The sequence below is a fragment of the Sorex araneus genome, chromosome 1 (assembly GCF_027595985.1).
Source record: "Sorex araneus isolate mSorAra2 chromosome 1, mSorAra2.pri, whole genome shotgun sequence".
Classification (NCBI taxonomy): Eukaryota; Metazoa; Chordata; class Mammalia; order Eulipotyphla; family Soricidae; genus Sorex; species Sorex araneus.
The window spans coordinates 420,647,485-420,664,919 of NC_073302.1; the positions used below are offsets into that span (position 1 = coordinate 420,647,485).

Sequence of the window (17,435 nt, forward strand, 5' to 3'; positions counted from 1 at the left end):
AACAACAACAAAAAGATTACTAGGACACACATACACAATTTAATATTTGACTTGATACTTGTCACTGGCTTTTCGAGTGGTGTGACTTTTAAGAGTGGATTAAAGTAGTGGCTTTGGTTTGAATTTTATTAAAGTTATCATTTTTGCTACCGAGACAACTGGACTTGTAAAGATTTGTAAAGAGAAAGACCTAAATTTCATGGGGACTCAACAACAACAAATAAACTCTTCACAGTGTTTTCTCCTATATGATTATGAAGAATTGAAAGAGATTTACCTATATGACTATGAAGAATTGAAAGAGATTCACCTATATGACTATGAAGAATTGAAAGAGAAGAATATTTCGCATAGCACAGAATAACATATAGCTCTGGCCAGAATGATGTTGCAGAATTCTAATGACAGCATACTGCTTTTTTGCAGGGAACTTTACTACTTAGTTGTACAACAGACATTCTTTTGAAGATGGGTCTTTAGAAATTATATACATATTATCAGTGTGCATATACACAAATATGTACATGCACATATGCATATGTATGCATGAATAGATATTTAGTAGCTCAGCGACTGAAACTGATATTTTCCCTGACTTTTTTAATATACAGATAATATTCACTTCCCTTTATTATAATTCAGATTCAGAAATTGAAAACTCGAGGAATCTCAATTTCTGGAATACCATGAAAAACCTGAATCATCCTATTCCTACAGTTTTCATGTCCTGGGTCTGCTGGCCACCTTGAGTGTGTGATATGTTCTGATGCCTTAGGGATATTTTCTATGTTTTCCTCTTGAATAACAATAATAAAAAATACGGTATTATGAATGCTTCAATTAGGCACTTTTTAATTTAGTGCCTGAAGCTAGATGACCACTTAGTGCAGGCTGAGGAGTAATGAGCACTTTCCAGTTTCAAAAACTATTAATCTGTCTAGACTGCAAGTACTTACAAACGCTGTTGAGAAATGGAAAGGTGAAAATCTGTCAGTTTGCATTACTCTGGTTTTGTCCAACTGGAAAAGACTTTTAATACACCTAAACTACTAGGATTAACAAGGTGCTGCAGGAGCCACACTGCATGTCACTTGGTTTACCTGTTGACATTCTGGTAAATAAACGAGGGGTCATCAATCAGTTGGTTTCAGGCTCTGGATTTCCAGAATGATATACTCTGAGAAACGGCTCACAAGAGGAAGAAAGCTTGCTATTTCAAGTCTATATTTATCTGCGAGCCGCATTCCATATCAAAGATGAAAGCAAATACATGACACGCCGTCAAGTGAGCTGAGTAAACTGACATTCTTTGTGAGACCTTTTAGGGAACAGGTGTTGAACACTTGTAATGAGATTTCCATGCATCTTCAGAGGAAGGAGATACGATGCTGGCAAGAGCTGTTCAGAGTGTTAAGATCACGGCCAAGGGAATGAATCTCAGTAAGGAGCACAGCAAAGGAGATATCACATACTTTGTTTTCTCAGGAGGAGCTTGTTTCTTCACTAAGAATTGTTACAAAAGCAAATAATCATCAAAGAGAAGCTTTAGGAAAATCTAAAAAAATTTCCGATCCTGGGATATATGCAATTCAGTTCTACTGGTGCAATTTATTATTTTATGAATCTTGTTTTCTTGTGAAACAATATGATTCATGGAGTTTTTATAACATCACTTCAGAATGTATCAGGTATTTTTTTAAGGCATAAATGCCACTGGCAATTCTTGTAAAAAAAAGTAAGATGTAACAGGCATTTCTGTTCTTTTTTCATTTTTTTTTTTGCCATACATTTCTGTTCTTTTTTGTTTTTTGGTGCTCTGGGCTTACTCCTGGTTCTGTGCTCGGGAAAAATACAAGCATTGCTAAAAGAATTATATGTGGTGCTGGGGACAGAATCTGAATTGGCCATGTACAAGGAAACTATCTTAACGTTTGTGTTATCTTGCTGGTCCTGCAACATGCTTTTTAATGTTTTAGATGCAACTTAAATAAGACTGAATAAAAATGTTTAATATGATTTCAATCTTCAGAAACATAAAAACAAAAAAGGCAACCTACTGAATAGGGTAAGATATTTGCATCCCATATTTGACAAGGGGTGAATATTTAAAATTTATACAGAATTAAACTATAAATGAAACTTAACAAAAACAAATAACCTCACTGATAACTGGGTCAAGGATCTGAACAGATAACTTTTCTGAAGAGTCAGCAAGCACAAGGAAAACAATGTCTATCACTGCCTCATACAGGAAATGCAAATCAAGTCCACAATGAGGTATCAGCTCACACTTTCAAGAATGGCTTATATCACAGAAGATATGCAAGTGTTGATGATGGTATATGGAAAAGGGAACACCATGAAATTCTTGTGGAAATACAAAGCAGGATAACCATATTATAAAAAGCCCCCCCCCAAAAAAAATTAAGAGTGGAAATTCCATACAATCCAGATATTTCACTTCTGGGAATTTACTGAAGAGTAGCACTGCACTGTAGCACTGTCCTGTTGTTCATTGATTTGCTCGAGTGGGCACCAGTAACGTCTCCATTGTGAGACTTGTTACTGTTTTTGGCATAGCGGATATGCCATGTGTAGCTTGCCAGGCTCTGCAGTGTGGGTAGAATATTCTCAGTAGCTTGCCAGGCTCTCCGAGAGGGGCAGAGAAATCAAACCTGGGTCAGCTGCATGCAAGGCAAACACACTACCTGCTGTGCTATTACTCCAGTCTATATATTTTATTATCTTTTTCTCATCACTGTCATCCCATTGCTCATCAATTTGCTCGAGAGGACACCAGTAACGTCTCCATTGTAAGACTTGTTGTTACTGTTTTTTGCATATTGAATAAGCCACAAGTAGCTTGCCAGGCTCTGCTGTGTGGGTGGGATACTCTTGGTAGTTTGCAGGGCTCTCTGAGAGGGGCAGAGGAATCGAACCTGGGTCAGAGGAATCGAGCTTGGGTTGGCTGAGTGCAAGGCAAACGCCCTACCCGCTGCGCTAAGGCTCCAGACCCTTTTTCTCATTGTTTTTCTTTTTTTGGCCACACCAGACAGTTCTCAGGGCTTACTCCTGGCCCTGTGCTCAGAATCAATCCTAGCAGGACTCCAGAAACCTCTGGGATGCTGGGGATCAAATCTCCAGTAAGGTGTATGCCCAACCCACTCCTATTGCACTGACTCTCCTCATTCTTTTTTTAACAGTCAATTTTTATTACAATAATAAATACATGGTTACAACAGTGGTAGTGTTTATAGTACTTATGTACAAAGTTACTGCACACAATGTACTGTTGGTGCTAAGCCAGGACATTAGGATGAGCCTCTGGATGCTGTCCTGCAAGCAGGAAGCAGTACCAAGGCCCCACTTATACATTAAGTGGGCAAGGAAAACTTGTGAGTCTGATGATCTGGAGAAGGACAGCATGCTCTCATATGCCTGCCTGGTCATACATTATCTTGGCAGTACAAAGCAGCAGTTCCCCTCTCTTACATATTCTTAATCTGGCTTGACCTTCAAGTATCAGTATGAGCCTTCTCTTTGCCCTATGCATAACCAATCTCAAGAATGTGGGGGACATAATCTGTAGAGCCTATATGTCCAGCTCCGTATCTTCCTCTCATTTACAACATAGTTTTTTTTTTTTTTTTTTGCTTTTTGGGTCACACCCGGCGATGCACAGGGGTCACTCCTGGCTCGTGCACTCAGGAATCTCCCCTGGCGGTGCTCAGGGGACCATATGGGATGCTGGGATTCGAACCCGGGTTGGCTGCATGCAAGGCAAACGCCCTACCCGCTGTGCTATCACTCCAGCCCCCTACAACATAGTTTTGACAACACAGCTTTGACAAGACTAATGTATACCCTGATGTTCTTTTAATGAATGCTTATCCTATCACTGTTTGTACTGTCATTAGTGATTCTTTCTCTGTGATAAAGTCATTACATTTTATCATGTAACTGATAAAAAATAGAATAAGAGAAGGTTTGTGGCAGTCGCTCTTCTCCTTGAGCCAGACTGATGCCTTGGCCCTCCATGCTTTCTACATTCCTCTCGCGTGTCTTGCCTCTGAGCCTCTGAGCAAAAGAATATTCATGCAACAGTATACCTCATTCAGAACTATTGCTGCACACCATGAACAAGCTAGCTAGAAAATATAAAGGAAAACAAGCTGCCTTTAAGCTTTCAAGCTGAAGCTTCCTTCCCCCCCCACTCGCCCCCTGCCTCCCCCCCCCAACCTCAACTCCCTCCAAAGTAAACAGACAGGACATGACTGTCATATGGAACTTTCAAGCCCAAATAACTAGATTCCTGAGGAGTATAGCCTTTCTGAAAGACAATAAACTAACCCGTTTGTAGAACTTAGATAGGGAAAGAAGTTTAATTGATCACAAGGAAACTTTTTAAGGGGAAGGCCAGGAGAAATCACTCAATGGGGTGAGGATATGATTCGTATGCAGGAGGCTAGGGTTCATTTCCCAGCACCAACATGGTCACCTGAGCACCGCCAGGCTTGGTGTCAAAACTCAAAAAGCAAACAAACAATTAGAAGCTCTTAATGTGCTAAGGAATATGCTAGTACTATGATATAAAAATAACAAGTCTGGAAAAGTTTGAGAAACACTATGTTAGACTTATCCTAAGGATTCACTACTGTATGAATATAGACAAAATAATGACATTTGGCCGACTCTCTCCTAGATCATAGATTATTAGCAGATGGAGCCTGATGCAGAGAAATAAAGTAGTGACTGGCTAAGGTTGGTCCACACTATTTTCTTCTACACATCACTGCAGCACTGTTGGAACTCTATCTAAATAATATAGTAATACATACAGTAGCTACTTATCCTACTGATGAAAATTCCAAAACAAAATTCCAAAACAGTAGGGAGTCTACTGTTTCTGGACAATGCATGGGTAAGGCAGTAGCAGAACTAAAACTATTCCTCCTTCATATTCCCCATCAGACCAGTACTATTCCAGTCCGGCAAAACTCTCCACTAGAGAGCATGAAGGCAAACATTAAGGTGAATGAAATGAAAACAAGTATATACATTGTTCCTTAAATGTCAGCTGAAGAAAATATAGACTTCAACATAAAGCATTTTGTTAAGGGATAGAGATACCATGGTGCATATGGTAGGGAAATACATAAAAAAAGAAATCAGTGGTATAAGCCATAGGGAAAAGAAGAGTTATATGGCATAAAAGTAGCTGGAAGGAGTTAAGTGGATCGATATCAGAGGTGAATGAGTTTATCCTAAAGAGGAAGATACCTTATCCCTCAATGCTAGAACCAGAAACTGGGGTGGGGATGGATGCCAATGTTTGAAGATAGAGAACTAGAAAGCCAAGGTTTACCATGCTTCGAATGGAAGTGATTGTTCTGAATTAGGTATCATTCAAACTTAAAATCAATTTTCTGTGGTAACATGATCTGGAAAAGAGAACAATGTTCAAGATGAAGTTTGATATCTATATATGGGATTAGCTATGACCATCCCTGACTGAAATGGTCCTTACCCAGAGCCAGAGAGATAGCAAAGAGGGAGGGGTGCTGGCCTTACATGTAGTTGACCTGAGTGCAATCCCTGGTACCCTGTATGGTTCATAGTTCTCCAAGCATCATCAGGAGTGATCTTGGAGTACAGAGAGAGAGAGAGAGAGAGAGAGAGAGAGAGAGAGAGAGAGAGGAGTAAGCCCTGAGAGCAGGTGAGTGTGTGTGTGTGCCCCAAACACACATACAGACACACACACAGATAAAACAAAGAAAAGTATGAAAAGTGACATAATCTTTCATTTTAACTCACACTGAAAACATAAAATTAAAAAGGAGAGAGAGGTATTGGTTTATTAGCTACTTTCCCAAGAACAGATGACCAGATCAAGAAACCATGGTACAGGGCTGGAGCAATAGCACGGCTGGTAGGGTGTTTGCCTTGTACGTGGTTGACCCAGATTTGATTCCCTGCATCCCATATGGTCCCCTGAGCACTGCCAGGAGCAATTCCTGAGCGCAGAGCCAGGAGTAACCCCTGTGCATCGCCAGGTGTGACTCAAAAAGCAAAAAACAAACAAACAAACAAAAAGAAACCATGGTACATATACAGAATGGAATACTACTTGGCCGTAAGAAAGTGAAGTCATGCAATTTGGTACCACATGGATGGATCTGGAGAGTATCAGGCTGGGCTAAGTTAGTCAGAAGGAGACAGATAGAGAAAAAAATGATGTCTTTCATAGGTGGGGTATAGAGACACATAGTTGGTGGAATGAAAAATCCTCATAGACAATAGAAACAAAGAACATGAGAATTGCTGTTCAGTAAGAAGCTTGCCACTGCGGGGTGAGTGTGTGTGTGTGTGGGGGGGGAGGTAGGCCAGAGAAGGGAACAATGCACAATGGTGAGGGAAAATGGTCATTCTGGAAGGGAGTGGTGCTGACAAAGGGTGAAATGATATCCAATGACATCCCAGGAGCAACATTACGGCCAACCACAATGTCTCAAAGGAAGGGGAAGAAAGGAAGAGGAAAAGTGCCTGCTCTGGAGGGAGGTGTGTGGGTAGGGGAACCGGGGACACTGGTGAAGACAGTGCCCACCGGGGTAGATTGCTCTTGGTACGCTGTATGCCTGAAACTCAAGCATGAATAACTTTATAATTTTATCATTCACAGTGGTTCAATGAAAAAGAAAGGGGGACAGGGGTGGATGACTCCTTGACAGAGGGTACCACTTGTTTTCTCATTCTGCTAATAAAAATCATTCAATTTGTCAAAATGAATCCCCATATGAGAGGTCAAATGCCAAGAGCAAAGGGCGACAGGAGTGTACAGTCAGTGGTGGCTAAGTGGTTGTTTTGAAAGAAGCAACGGATGGATGCCGCTCCAGAATTAAACTCAGGTGAGTCAGGATGTTCCATCGGTTTTAGGGCAAAGCATGCCAAGTGCCTCTCACCATCCCTTTGGACTTATCTGTGGATGACAGTGACCTCCTTGCTGTGGTCACTGAAGGTGGGTACACAAAGAGTGCACAGATCTTCAGGGCATTGCAAGAACCACTGTCACATTGCCACTGGGGCACAAGGGTGCTCCTCCTGTCCAGATTTAATTTCTCGTGTCCTTGGCTAGCTGGCTGCACATGCAAAGAGCTACTGGGTAGATGTAGAATACATGCTTTCTGTTATTATAACTATTATTTTATACTGGGGTTTTGAGTCATGTCTGATGGCGCTGGGGGGGTTACATTGGGCTCAGTATTTGGGGGTCAGCCTGGTGGTGATTGAAGGGCCCGATAGGGCCAGGGATCAAGCCTAGGTCTCTGGCATGCAAATCATGTGTACTAGCCCATCAACCAGCCCCGCTCCTCTCCCCTTTCCTTAAGTCAACTGAAGGGATATATGGGCTTATGGCTTTTTAAATATATATTTTTAAACTTTTGGGTCATACCTAGCAGGGCTTATTTCTGGCTTTGCACTTAGGGAATACTCCTGGCAGGCTTGGGGAAATATATGTGGTATATGGGATAGAACTGGGATGAGCTGTGTGCAAGAAAAGCCGCCTACCTGCTGTATTATTGCTCCGGCTCTGGGACACATAACTTTAAAGACTCATCTGGCATAAGCAAAGCCATGTTTTCATTTGCCTCTTTTAGTCAATAATCCTTGGATCAGGGCTGGAGTGATAGCACAGCGGGTAGGGCGCTTGCCTTGCACGTGGCCGACCTGGGTTCAAATCCCAGCATCCCATATGGTCTCCTGAGCACCGCCAGGGGTGATTCCTGAGTGCATGAGCCAGGAGTGACCCTTTTCATTGCTGGGTGTGACCCAAAAAGAAAAAAAATCCTTGGATCACCCCCTTATTAAGCCCCCAAACGTCTTTGGATACATGGGAATTCTGTCAATTTTGTCAGCAGTTAATTGGTGTGAACCCAAATTATAAAGTATGAATTTTATCTTGTGTATCTAGTGAGGTGTTGGCCAAACTAAGACACAAACCCATGCTAGAAGTCCCCATTCAGTCCAGGTTAGATGTGAGAAAGGCCAAAGGGAGTATGACCTTATAACTCTCTGGTATATGTTACACAGTATAAGACTAATGTACAACAAGAAGTGGCATTAAAGTAATGGAATTCAACATGTTGATGAGAACATACTGATAAAGAGCATTTAAAATTGACCTTATAACTGAATCACATTAGATGATGTAATAATGCAATCTAAGCTATTAAACAAAAAATAGTAATTTTTAAGGTAACTAAAATAGTTCATTGATAAATAAATTTTAATTTGGTATCCACATCTAGGTAATACCAAATATTTTGTGTAGCTCCAACAGTAAGTTTTTACTAATATATATACCTACATATATAAAACATTTATATATACATATATATATTACTTTATAAACTAGACAAATTACCTCCTGCAAAGGAATGCTAATCCTTACAGAAATGCAACATTCAAAACCTATTATTTAGATATCATGGAATTCATGGTAATATGTCATATATTTAAAAAAACAAATTTATAACTTAGGAAATTATGCAACTTAGGGTGAAAAACAGACACATGAGAAACATTAGTAAGGAACTATTCACAAACACCATTTTTCCTCCATCAACTGTGCGGTTTCTTCTCTACTCACTTCTATATGCACACAACCTTAAGCAGAACAGATTTTATTTATTTATTACTTCTCACCACACTTTGACAATGGAGTGCTAAATTAAAATGCCACCCAGATGGCAAACACATCCTAATGACGTAAGGACGGCCACAGTGCAACTTCTCCTCTCAAAGAAAAGCAAGCAGCGGCTCTCCTGGGAAAGCGTCACTATCCCGTTCAACTCTTGAGACTTCGAAAATGAGAGCACTGGGGTTAGCCCTGGGAGCCTGGCAACCAGAGGGCCCAGACACAGCCTCACTGCACAAACGCCACCAGTCCATTCCATGCTACCTTTTGTTTAGGGAAACTCTACATCCAAACATTCACAATATGCCTAGGTACCAACTCAGCCAAAGCTCTGAGGTCAAGGCTCTATGGAGCAGTCACCCTTCTCTGATCGTAAGTGACAATATGATACAGACTTTGTAGGAGAAAGCAGGTTTTCAGGATGGTGATTAGATGCGTTACTGCTGTTAGGAATTGTCTATTAGAAATACCTTGGGTTTAAGAATAAATGGGGTATTCTTTAAAAAAGCTTTTTTGCATCAACAAGACAGATGATCTTAAAAAAAAACACAAGTGGGATGATGACGTTTCAGTATCACTTTGAGCTCTATATTCTAAGAGAATCTCACTATTACATAAAGTATAATTTACTCTAAAACAAACCAAAGAAGAAAATGACTTCATTTTGATACAGTATGAATAAGTTACTCCTTTAACATGCAATTAAAATAGCCAATTTAGCCAAATGCAGGCATTTTGTAATGGGAAAATCAAAATAAATAGCTTTGGGTCAAAACGCAAAGTTGGCAAAAGAGAGCAAACTGTTTTCATAAAACACATGGAAATATTTTGAAGGAAAGAACATTGTTCTAGAGGGTTTATTTACTCTATTACAAAATTGTATAATCTCTTTATTGTACCTATCTGCACTGTGAGCGGAGAAACTAAAGTATTACCAAGAAGATGGAAGAGAACTGAGTTAAAATTGAGTATCATTTTAATTTATAGAAACAACTAAAGCAACTTAGATTACTAGATACTAGTCATACAACTGTTACCACATCTGAATTCTGACATTCAGAGTGAGCTTCCTCTTTGCCCCTGTTCCCATGATAAGAAAAGGAAATTCTCTGTTTCTCAACTTGGTTTTGAGTTTTCCCAATTTTTTTATTGGTTAATTTTGCTAATATCACATTGCTTATTATTCCATGATTTGTAAGTCAGCTTGTCAGTTTACCAATATTCTGCCTGCTGTAAGTAGCCTGGTCACTTTCTGTATCATAAAATCATTTGTGTAATCAATAAATACATGATGATTGCCAAATATTGGCTGGGTACTTTGCTCAGCATCGGAGCAATTATCAAAATTCTAAAAGCTTTGTGGAACTAGCATTTTCAACAAAAGTAGAACAGATGAACGGTACTGTCTGCTGAATTCTAGGGGCTCCTGAGGAAAGCAGGGAAGGGCAAGAGGAACTCTGGGTTGGAGGGTTGTTGCAACCACAAGGTACTAAAAAGAATTAGGAAAAATCACACTCGAACACTTAGTCATATGCTAGAGACCTTTGCCACGAATGCAGTGGCTACCAGCCACGGGTAGCAAGTGAGTATTTGATACGGGGCTCTACATTTCTTAACTGAGATGTGCTGTGAGAGTTCAAGCACACAATTACAAAGACATTATAGCGATAAAAAATGTCAGATGCCTTATTAAGCATTATGCACATGAAATACATTATTAAATGCTAATACCTTGTATATATTATACTGAATCAGTGATCGATGCCACCTGTCCTATTTTCACCTCTTTCCTGTGATGACTAGAAAATATTTAAATTGCATATATGGCTTTCATCCTAATTTCCAGAGTCTTTTTCAGATTCCACCGCTATTTAAGGAATACATATTCAACTAGATAAGCTTAATGAGAAAGGAAGACAAGGAATAGTAATACGATGGGTCAATAGGTAAATAGATGTTTCCAATATCACATCTACTTGCTAGGTGACCAGAAATTAACTGAGTAGCATCAGTTCTAGCTTACTGACGAAGCAATAAGGATAATAAAAAATAATTGCATTTATTTGTAAGAGTTGTAAAAAAAAAGAATATTTCTCTAATAGTTCCTGACACTGAGTATTTGCTCTTAGGATTACATATGCATATTTTTGGAAAAAGCAGTTCTAGAATAAGGTTCCTTGGTTTCTGTTATGGCTGAGGTGCCATGACTTTGAGTCAGACAACCTTGGAGGTAGGGCCGGACATGGATGAGTAGGAGAAGCTGTGGGACGTGAGAGCCAGGGGAAGAAATGGCAGGTCTGTTGGATTTCAGTGGCAATAGTACAAACTTATGCAAGGCACTAGCGTTTACTGATTTCTCACTGCTCCAGCAAACTGCTTTCTATGCAGTTGTTTAAGCAGTTATTGAAGCAGTCTAAATGAAAAAAGACATTTGATTACAATAAAGTGAGGACAAAATCATGAAACAACTTGGCCCAGACGCCTCCTCCCCATCACTGAAAAATACTGCTTTACAACATTTACTCGGTTAAGTTCATTTGCTACCAAATACAACTCAAGAACTAGAACTAAATTTCTTAATAACCTTCCCTCTTACTCTAGAACATTCAACTTAGAGTGGTGTTCCCCTCAAACCACTTAAATTATTGAGTCTACAACTGCTTTTTTTCCTCCTAACTATGTAAGCTGGAGCGATAGCACAGTGGTAGGGCATTCGCCTTGCATGCCGCCGACCTGGGTTCGATTCCTCTATCTCTCTCGGATAGCCTGGCAATCTGCAAGCTACCAAGAGTATCTTGCTTGCATGGCAGAGCCTGGAAAGCTACCCTTGGCGTACTTGATATGCCAAAAACAGTAACAACAAGTCTCACAATGGAGACGTCAATAGTGCCCACTTGAGCAAATTGATGAACAATGGGATGACAGTGACAGTGACTATGTAGGCATTTCATGTGAATGAAAATTACATTTCCCTTCTAGGGCTATGTAATTGAGGAATGGTCTAGATGTCACATAAGCATGAAGGAGGGATGGGGGTGGGGGTGGGGGGAAGGACTGACTTCTTTCTCCTGGCCTCTCTAATTATATCGAATATGCCACGGGTAGCTTGCCATGCTCTGCCGTGTGGGCGAGATACTCTTTGTAGCTTGCCGGGCTCTCTGAGAGGGACGAAGGAATCTCTCTAATGGGAGTTTGCACAGTGACTTGTTGCTTTGCCATCCGCCTGACATGAAGATGCAATGTGACCCTTCAATTTGACAGGGAAGGAGCCGAGCCTCTGCAGCTTGGGCTCAGGCCATTTGACTCTGGTCCCATCAGGCCAACTGACTTACTCGAGTGCAATGAGAAAACTTCCTGGACTTTTTATCTGCAAACCACATCAGAACTATTTCCACAAAAGGAAAGTTGCAGGGGACAAAATGCCAGACCAGCATTTGAAAAAGGTAAAGGATATGAATTAATGGGATGGTAGGAGAAGGGATGGTTATTTCCAGCTTTGTTTTTCTTCTAAAGGAAGCTTTAGAGATTTCTAGAGGCAAGTGTGCTATTCTCCTTTCCTGGTTCTGAGCATACTTTTGTTCCTGATGCTTTCTAGGGCCAAATATTAGAAAATTATTTAGAAAATACTGTGTGTTGTGGGGTGGGGAGGTGGAGGAGGGGAGGGGGTATAGAACTCTTGATGGAAGATTTTGGTTTAAAACTATCATAGCAATCTTGGAGGCTGGAGCAATAGTACAGCGGTAGTGTAGGGCGTTTGTTTGTCTTGCATGTGGCAGACCCGGGTTTGAGTCCCAGCATCCCATATGGTCCTCTGAACACCGCCAGGGGTGATTCTTGAGTGCAGAGCCAGGAGTAACCCCTGTGCATTGCCAGGTTGACCCATAAAGCAAAAAAAAAAAAAAAAAAAAAAGTAAAACTATCCTAGCAATCTTGTCTACAACATTGGATGCAAAATTTGATGAAAAAAAGATAACTAGAGATAAAATGACTCATCACTTGGGAAAGAGTTCTGTTTGCAAATGCAACTAAGGACCCACTGTTGCTCCAAACTTCTGAGAACCCACTTTGTGCTACACGCAGTGTGGGGTGTTAGGGATAATAAAAAATATTAACAAAGAGCTACCAGAAAGAGCTTGAAGAGAAAGCAAGATTAAAAAGGCCACAAAAACTGACTAGAACACTGATGTGGGACAAGAGAAAAAAAAAATGTAGCAAAATCTTAAAACATTCAGTGACCCTGAGGACATTTGATCAGCTTTTGGCCTGAGAATGGGCCTTCAGAACCCCTGCTTACTGCTACATTCATAACTTCAAAAATTAAGAATTACTCACTCTGTATTAGGTATTACTTATTGCTTTTACTCATTTTTATTTCAGGAGCAATAGAGTTCCTTCTTTTCAAGTAGCAAGAGTATTTCAAATGTTAACAATAGCTTCTAAATAAGATTAGTGCCCATGTTCAAAACATGAGGTACAATAATAAAACAGCCTCAGGATTGTATTGCTTTGAATTTATACTAACATAGACAAATGGCTTATATTTTCCCCACAAGTCAGCCATTTGCGACATTCACAGTAAAATCAGATTCTTTCAGTAACTTAGTCAATGGCCTGATAGGGGATCTTAGAGGATCTTAGAGCCCTAACGAAGAAAATAGTCTTTCATCAATTTCAAAACACCACATCACCACATTAGAAATAACGCCACAGGCATGCACAAATGTTCATTACCTGCTTCCTTTTCTGCTGGGCCTAAAACATAAGAAAAGAGAATTTAGGAGAAAAGAGCAAATGCTGTTCACATCATGCAGAAAGGTAATCAGGCATAGTAAGTTGCCCACTTCCTAGTTCTAATTTAAATCTGATTTGGATCTTAGTCTTTGGTCCTGCTATAAAAAAATGTTTATGTGTTAAAATACAGAGAGAGACAGACAGACAGACAGACAGAAAAAGAGAGACAGAGAGAGACAGAGAAGGAGATAATAAATAAAACTCATATTACTGTTTCTCATCTTCAGCATACAATTAGTTCTGAAAGAAGACTGCTAATTCTACCTCCCAAGATGACTAAACTCCATAGTCTAGAATATTCTTTAATCTTAAAGTGAAAAAGGGTAAAGATGGGAGAATTCCCAGCTTACTGTCCATTTAGTCATAGTTGATTTTTTTTGTTTTTTATTTTTGCTTTAAAGGTCACACCTGGGGATACTCAGGGGTTATTCCTGGTTCTGCACTCAGCAATGACTCCTGGCATTGCTTGGGGTATCACATAGGACGCTGGGCACGGAACCCAGGTTGGTGGCAAACTCCTACCCGCTGTACTATAACTTCGGCCCCGACATAAGTAGAATTTATTATGGCATAAGAACTGTTTTAATGTATGATCCAGAGGAATAACAGTACCTTTATGATGATCAGTGTTAACATGCATACTTAGTTCATTATCAAAAGTAGCCCATGGGCTATGTACAGTAGACATAAAGTATTCATTTATCCATGACAATAAACTCTATGGCTAAAACATAAATACATAAAGAAATATGCGATATCTCTTTATTTTCTAGAAAATGCAGTGGGGAAGAATGTTAACTGAAACAGTTAAGAACAAAAGGATTTTTTTTATAGAGTTCATAATAACTGGATAAAAAATATTGTGTTTATTCATATTGCCCACAAACTTTTTTCTCTTTGACAGTTTTAAAGGTTTTAACGAGCCTACTACAAATCAATTCTTTCAACATGGTCACAAGACCTAAATAGTTCGAAAATATGAAATCTGAACAAGTATTCAAAATGTGAAAACCAATCTATTTATCTTCTACTTTCCTCAAATTATCTAATATTCATTGCTTTTGCTTTAACACAACATGATATCATAATTAATGATGTTAAACTGGTAACTAAGGAGGTTTCATGTTGTTACTCTCGTGATATAATACTGGTTGCTATAGTGATGGGATGGCTTTTTTGTTAATCACTCAGGAGGTTGGTTATCCTATGCTTGTTAGAAGCTTGATCAGATTTGGAGAGGGAAAAAAATTCCAGCCACTTAAAAATCAATCATTTTCATTTTCTGAATTTTGACATGTATTTTAATAGCAACTAATTAAGACACTTTAATAACACATGAAGTATATACTCATCTAAAGATATACTAATTCTTAAATAAATAACTTATATTTTTAGATACACATTATTTAACAAACTTCTACTCTAACATACCTGTGTCATAACAAGTCAGTTTTATGATAATTAGAGCAAAGATTCGGGAAGCCCTTCTACTACTTTTAATTATATCAAAAGACAAAGCTTACTACTTCAAAATATCTTAAATCTCAGCTTCTTTAATGAAGAGAAAGAAAAAGAAGGGTAAAGAAATGCACAGTCCTCTCAAGAGATCTAATCTTTCAAATGCATCAATCTAATGCAAGCAATTAAAACTTGCAGGGAATTCTGTAAGTTTATTTCAGCCCTCACTACAATCAACAAGTTTCTTCTTTCAATGTCACTAGAAGAGAAATATATATTCTTTAATGCTATCATAGTGCTGATCAGGAAAGAGTACAAAGTGGAAATGCTACTCATACTTACAGTAATGTCAAAAAATATAACCCATGAAAACACCTTTTGGTTTCCTGAAAACTCAAAATAAGAACAAAGGACAACTTAAGCACGAATCCTGGGTCTTTCATTCAAGCAGAGTCCCAGGAGGCATATTAAAGCAATGAATAGGAAAAAGCTCTTCAGTTCACCAGCTGAGATTTTAATGAGACATTTCCCTTTGCCACAGTACAGGTTTGCTCAGGAAAGGCCAGGACTTTGCACAGAAAATGCAGCTAATCGGCATTGCCGGCTCTCACTGCCGCTTTGGCAATTGCTCACTGTACTAACCTTCTATTTTGGCATATTCTGTAAGTCTAGTGTAATTGATCAAGGCAGCTTTCTCCAGACATTTTCTGACCACTTTTTTCACCTCTTCCGCTGGGATGGGAGTGGCAATATCTTTCATTAAAACCTGTAGAGTGAGGGAGAAAGACAGATGTAGTGAGACTGATTTCATGAAAATCTCAAAGCAAATTGCGCACATTGTCCTATACCTGACTGTGAGGATGAAGGCTTTGGGGGAAGTAAGGCGTCAGCACTTCACAACTGGGAATGTATCCTTCAACCTTAGCTCCTCCTGCCCAAGTCTCATTTGTGCACATCAAAACCTCCCATAGGCCAAGCCACCATTGAGTGTGACTGTCACTTTTCCTCCAGGGACCCCCCCCCCCAACACCATTACAGCAGCTGTTTGAGATCAGGATTAGTCCTTGGGACAACCAATAAACAAAGTTTGCCTTGCACATCCCAAATTTGAGAATGTTAAACCTTTGGGGCAATAGAAATGAAAATAGCAAAAATTTTGGTAAAAATGATCTTTAATTTTGAGCCCTACTAAAAACCAAGTTCCCTACTGTCAGTCATTAACTTCAATTGTTGGGATTCAGCCAGGAGAAAGCTTCTTTGTCTTATTAACATGAATAGTATCAAATGCTCAACTACAAGGAAACTCTAAAAATTAGAGGACAAAAAACAAATTATTATTTCCTGTTGAATTCCTAAAATGTACTTTTAATTTTTTCTTTACAAATATGAGAAAAGCAATTATGTCTAGAATCCCAAATATTTAGTCATTTTTATAATGACTAACAATAATTTTCCTTAAAACTTCCTGAGCGATAAAACTGCTCATGGGTTTTAATTGTTCAAACTCACTTTTTCACATTTTAATGAAGATATTCTTGCTTAACATCAAAATTATAAAATTTTGGCAAAAATGTAAACATAGAGAAAATACTTTTATCAGTGTTCTTATTTTGGTATAAGCTTTATGTTGACAATTATATTTCAAGAATACTAAGACATGAATTTCATGATTATTTCATTTCTTTCAATCAGTCTCATCACTATAAATTTTATAATATTATTTAGTTATCCAGACATTGATGATCCTTGACAATATGTTTTGTTAAGTAACGTTTACTTTAAAAAATACTCAACTTTATCACTTAAACATTCCTTCTCCAATCACATTACTTTTCTTAGTCTCTTATTAAAAATCGTAGCTTAACATACCGACATTTGACACTTCAATTAGACTTATCTGAACAAAGATAAAATCCATCTGTTTATAAAATAAACACTACTATGCATTATTATTTTTAATGTTATTATTAATAACATTTAAATTACAGATCAAATCTGCTCTATGTGTAGAACCATGAACTTTTATCATTAGGTTTCTTATGATGCCCACCTTTTAAATAGCAGAAACAGCTGTTAAAATTAGACTATACAGTACAGCTTCATAGGTGATCTAGGGATGAAATCAGGCACTGTTTCATATTATCCTTGAGCTGGAAATTTAATTTGGGGTGGTGTGAAGTGAATTTATTTGGAAAAGTATAGAAAAAAGGTTGGCAAGTAGAAAAAACGGAGATACTATGTTTGTTTACTCCTTCCTCTTTCTAAGGCATCCTATGTATCAATAAATCACCTGAGATTCTACTTTACTAAGGTGTCAGTAAGGGTAGCGACATGAAAATAGAATTCAACAAAGGACCTTTATAATTTCTCATTTAATTCATTGAGACACATGATTAGTGAGTAGAATTGGAATAAAGGTGACTGTCCCCCCTTGCCACCTGTCAGTGTGGGCTACCTGGGCATCTCTGCTATCACTAACTTGTCTTTGCTG

The 17,435-nt window shown here is 38.8% G+C and overlaps 1 protein-coding gene across 8 annotated transcripts in view; it reads right to left on the reverse strand.

The window, feature by feature from the left end:
* The window catches only part of CADPS2 (calcium dependent secretion activator 2), a 541,525-nt gene that overhangs the window by 109,973 nt on the left and 414,117 nt on the right, over positions 1-17,435 (reverse strand). For 4 of the 8 annotated variants that reach the window (XM_055143035.1, XM_055143031.1, XM_055143021.1 and 1 more), the window contains exons 16-17: positions 15,587-15,710; positions 13,427-13,447 (exon numbers count right to left, since the gene is read on the reverse strand). In XM_055143035.1, the coding sequence (XP_054999010.1) occupies positions 13,427-13,447; positions 15,587-15,710 (145 nt within the window). The remainder of the gene's footprint in view (positions 1-13,426; positions 13,448-15,586; positions 15,711-17,435) is intronic. The other 4 variants (XM_004602056.2, XM_012935474.2, XM_055143028.1 and 1 more) reach the window with 1 other exon arrangement.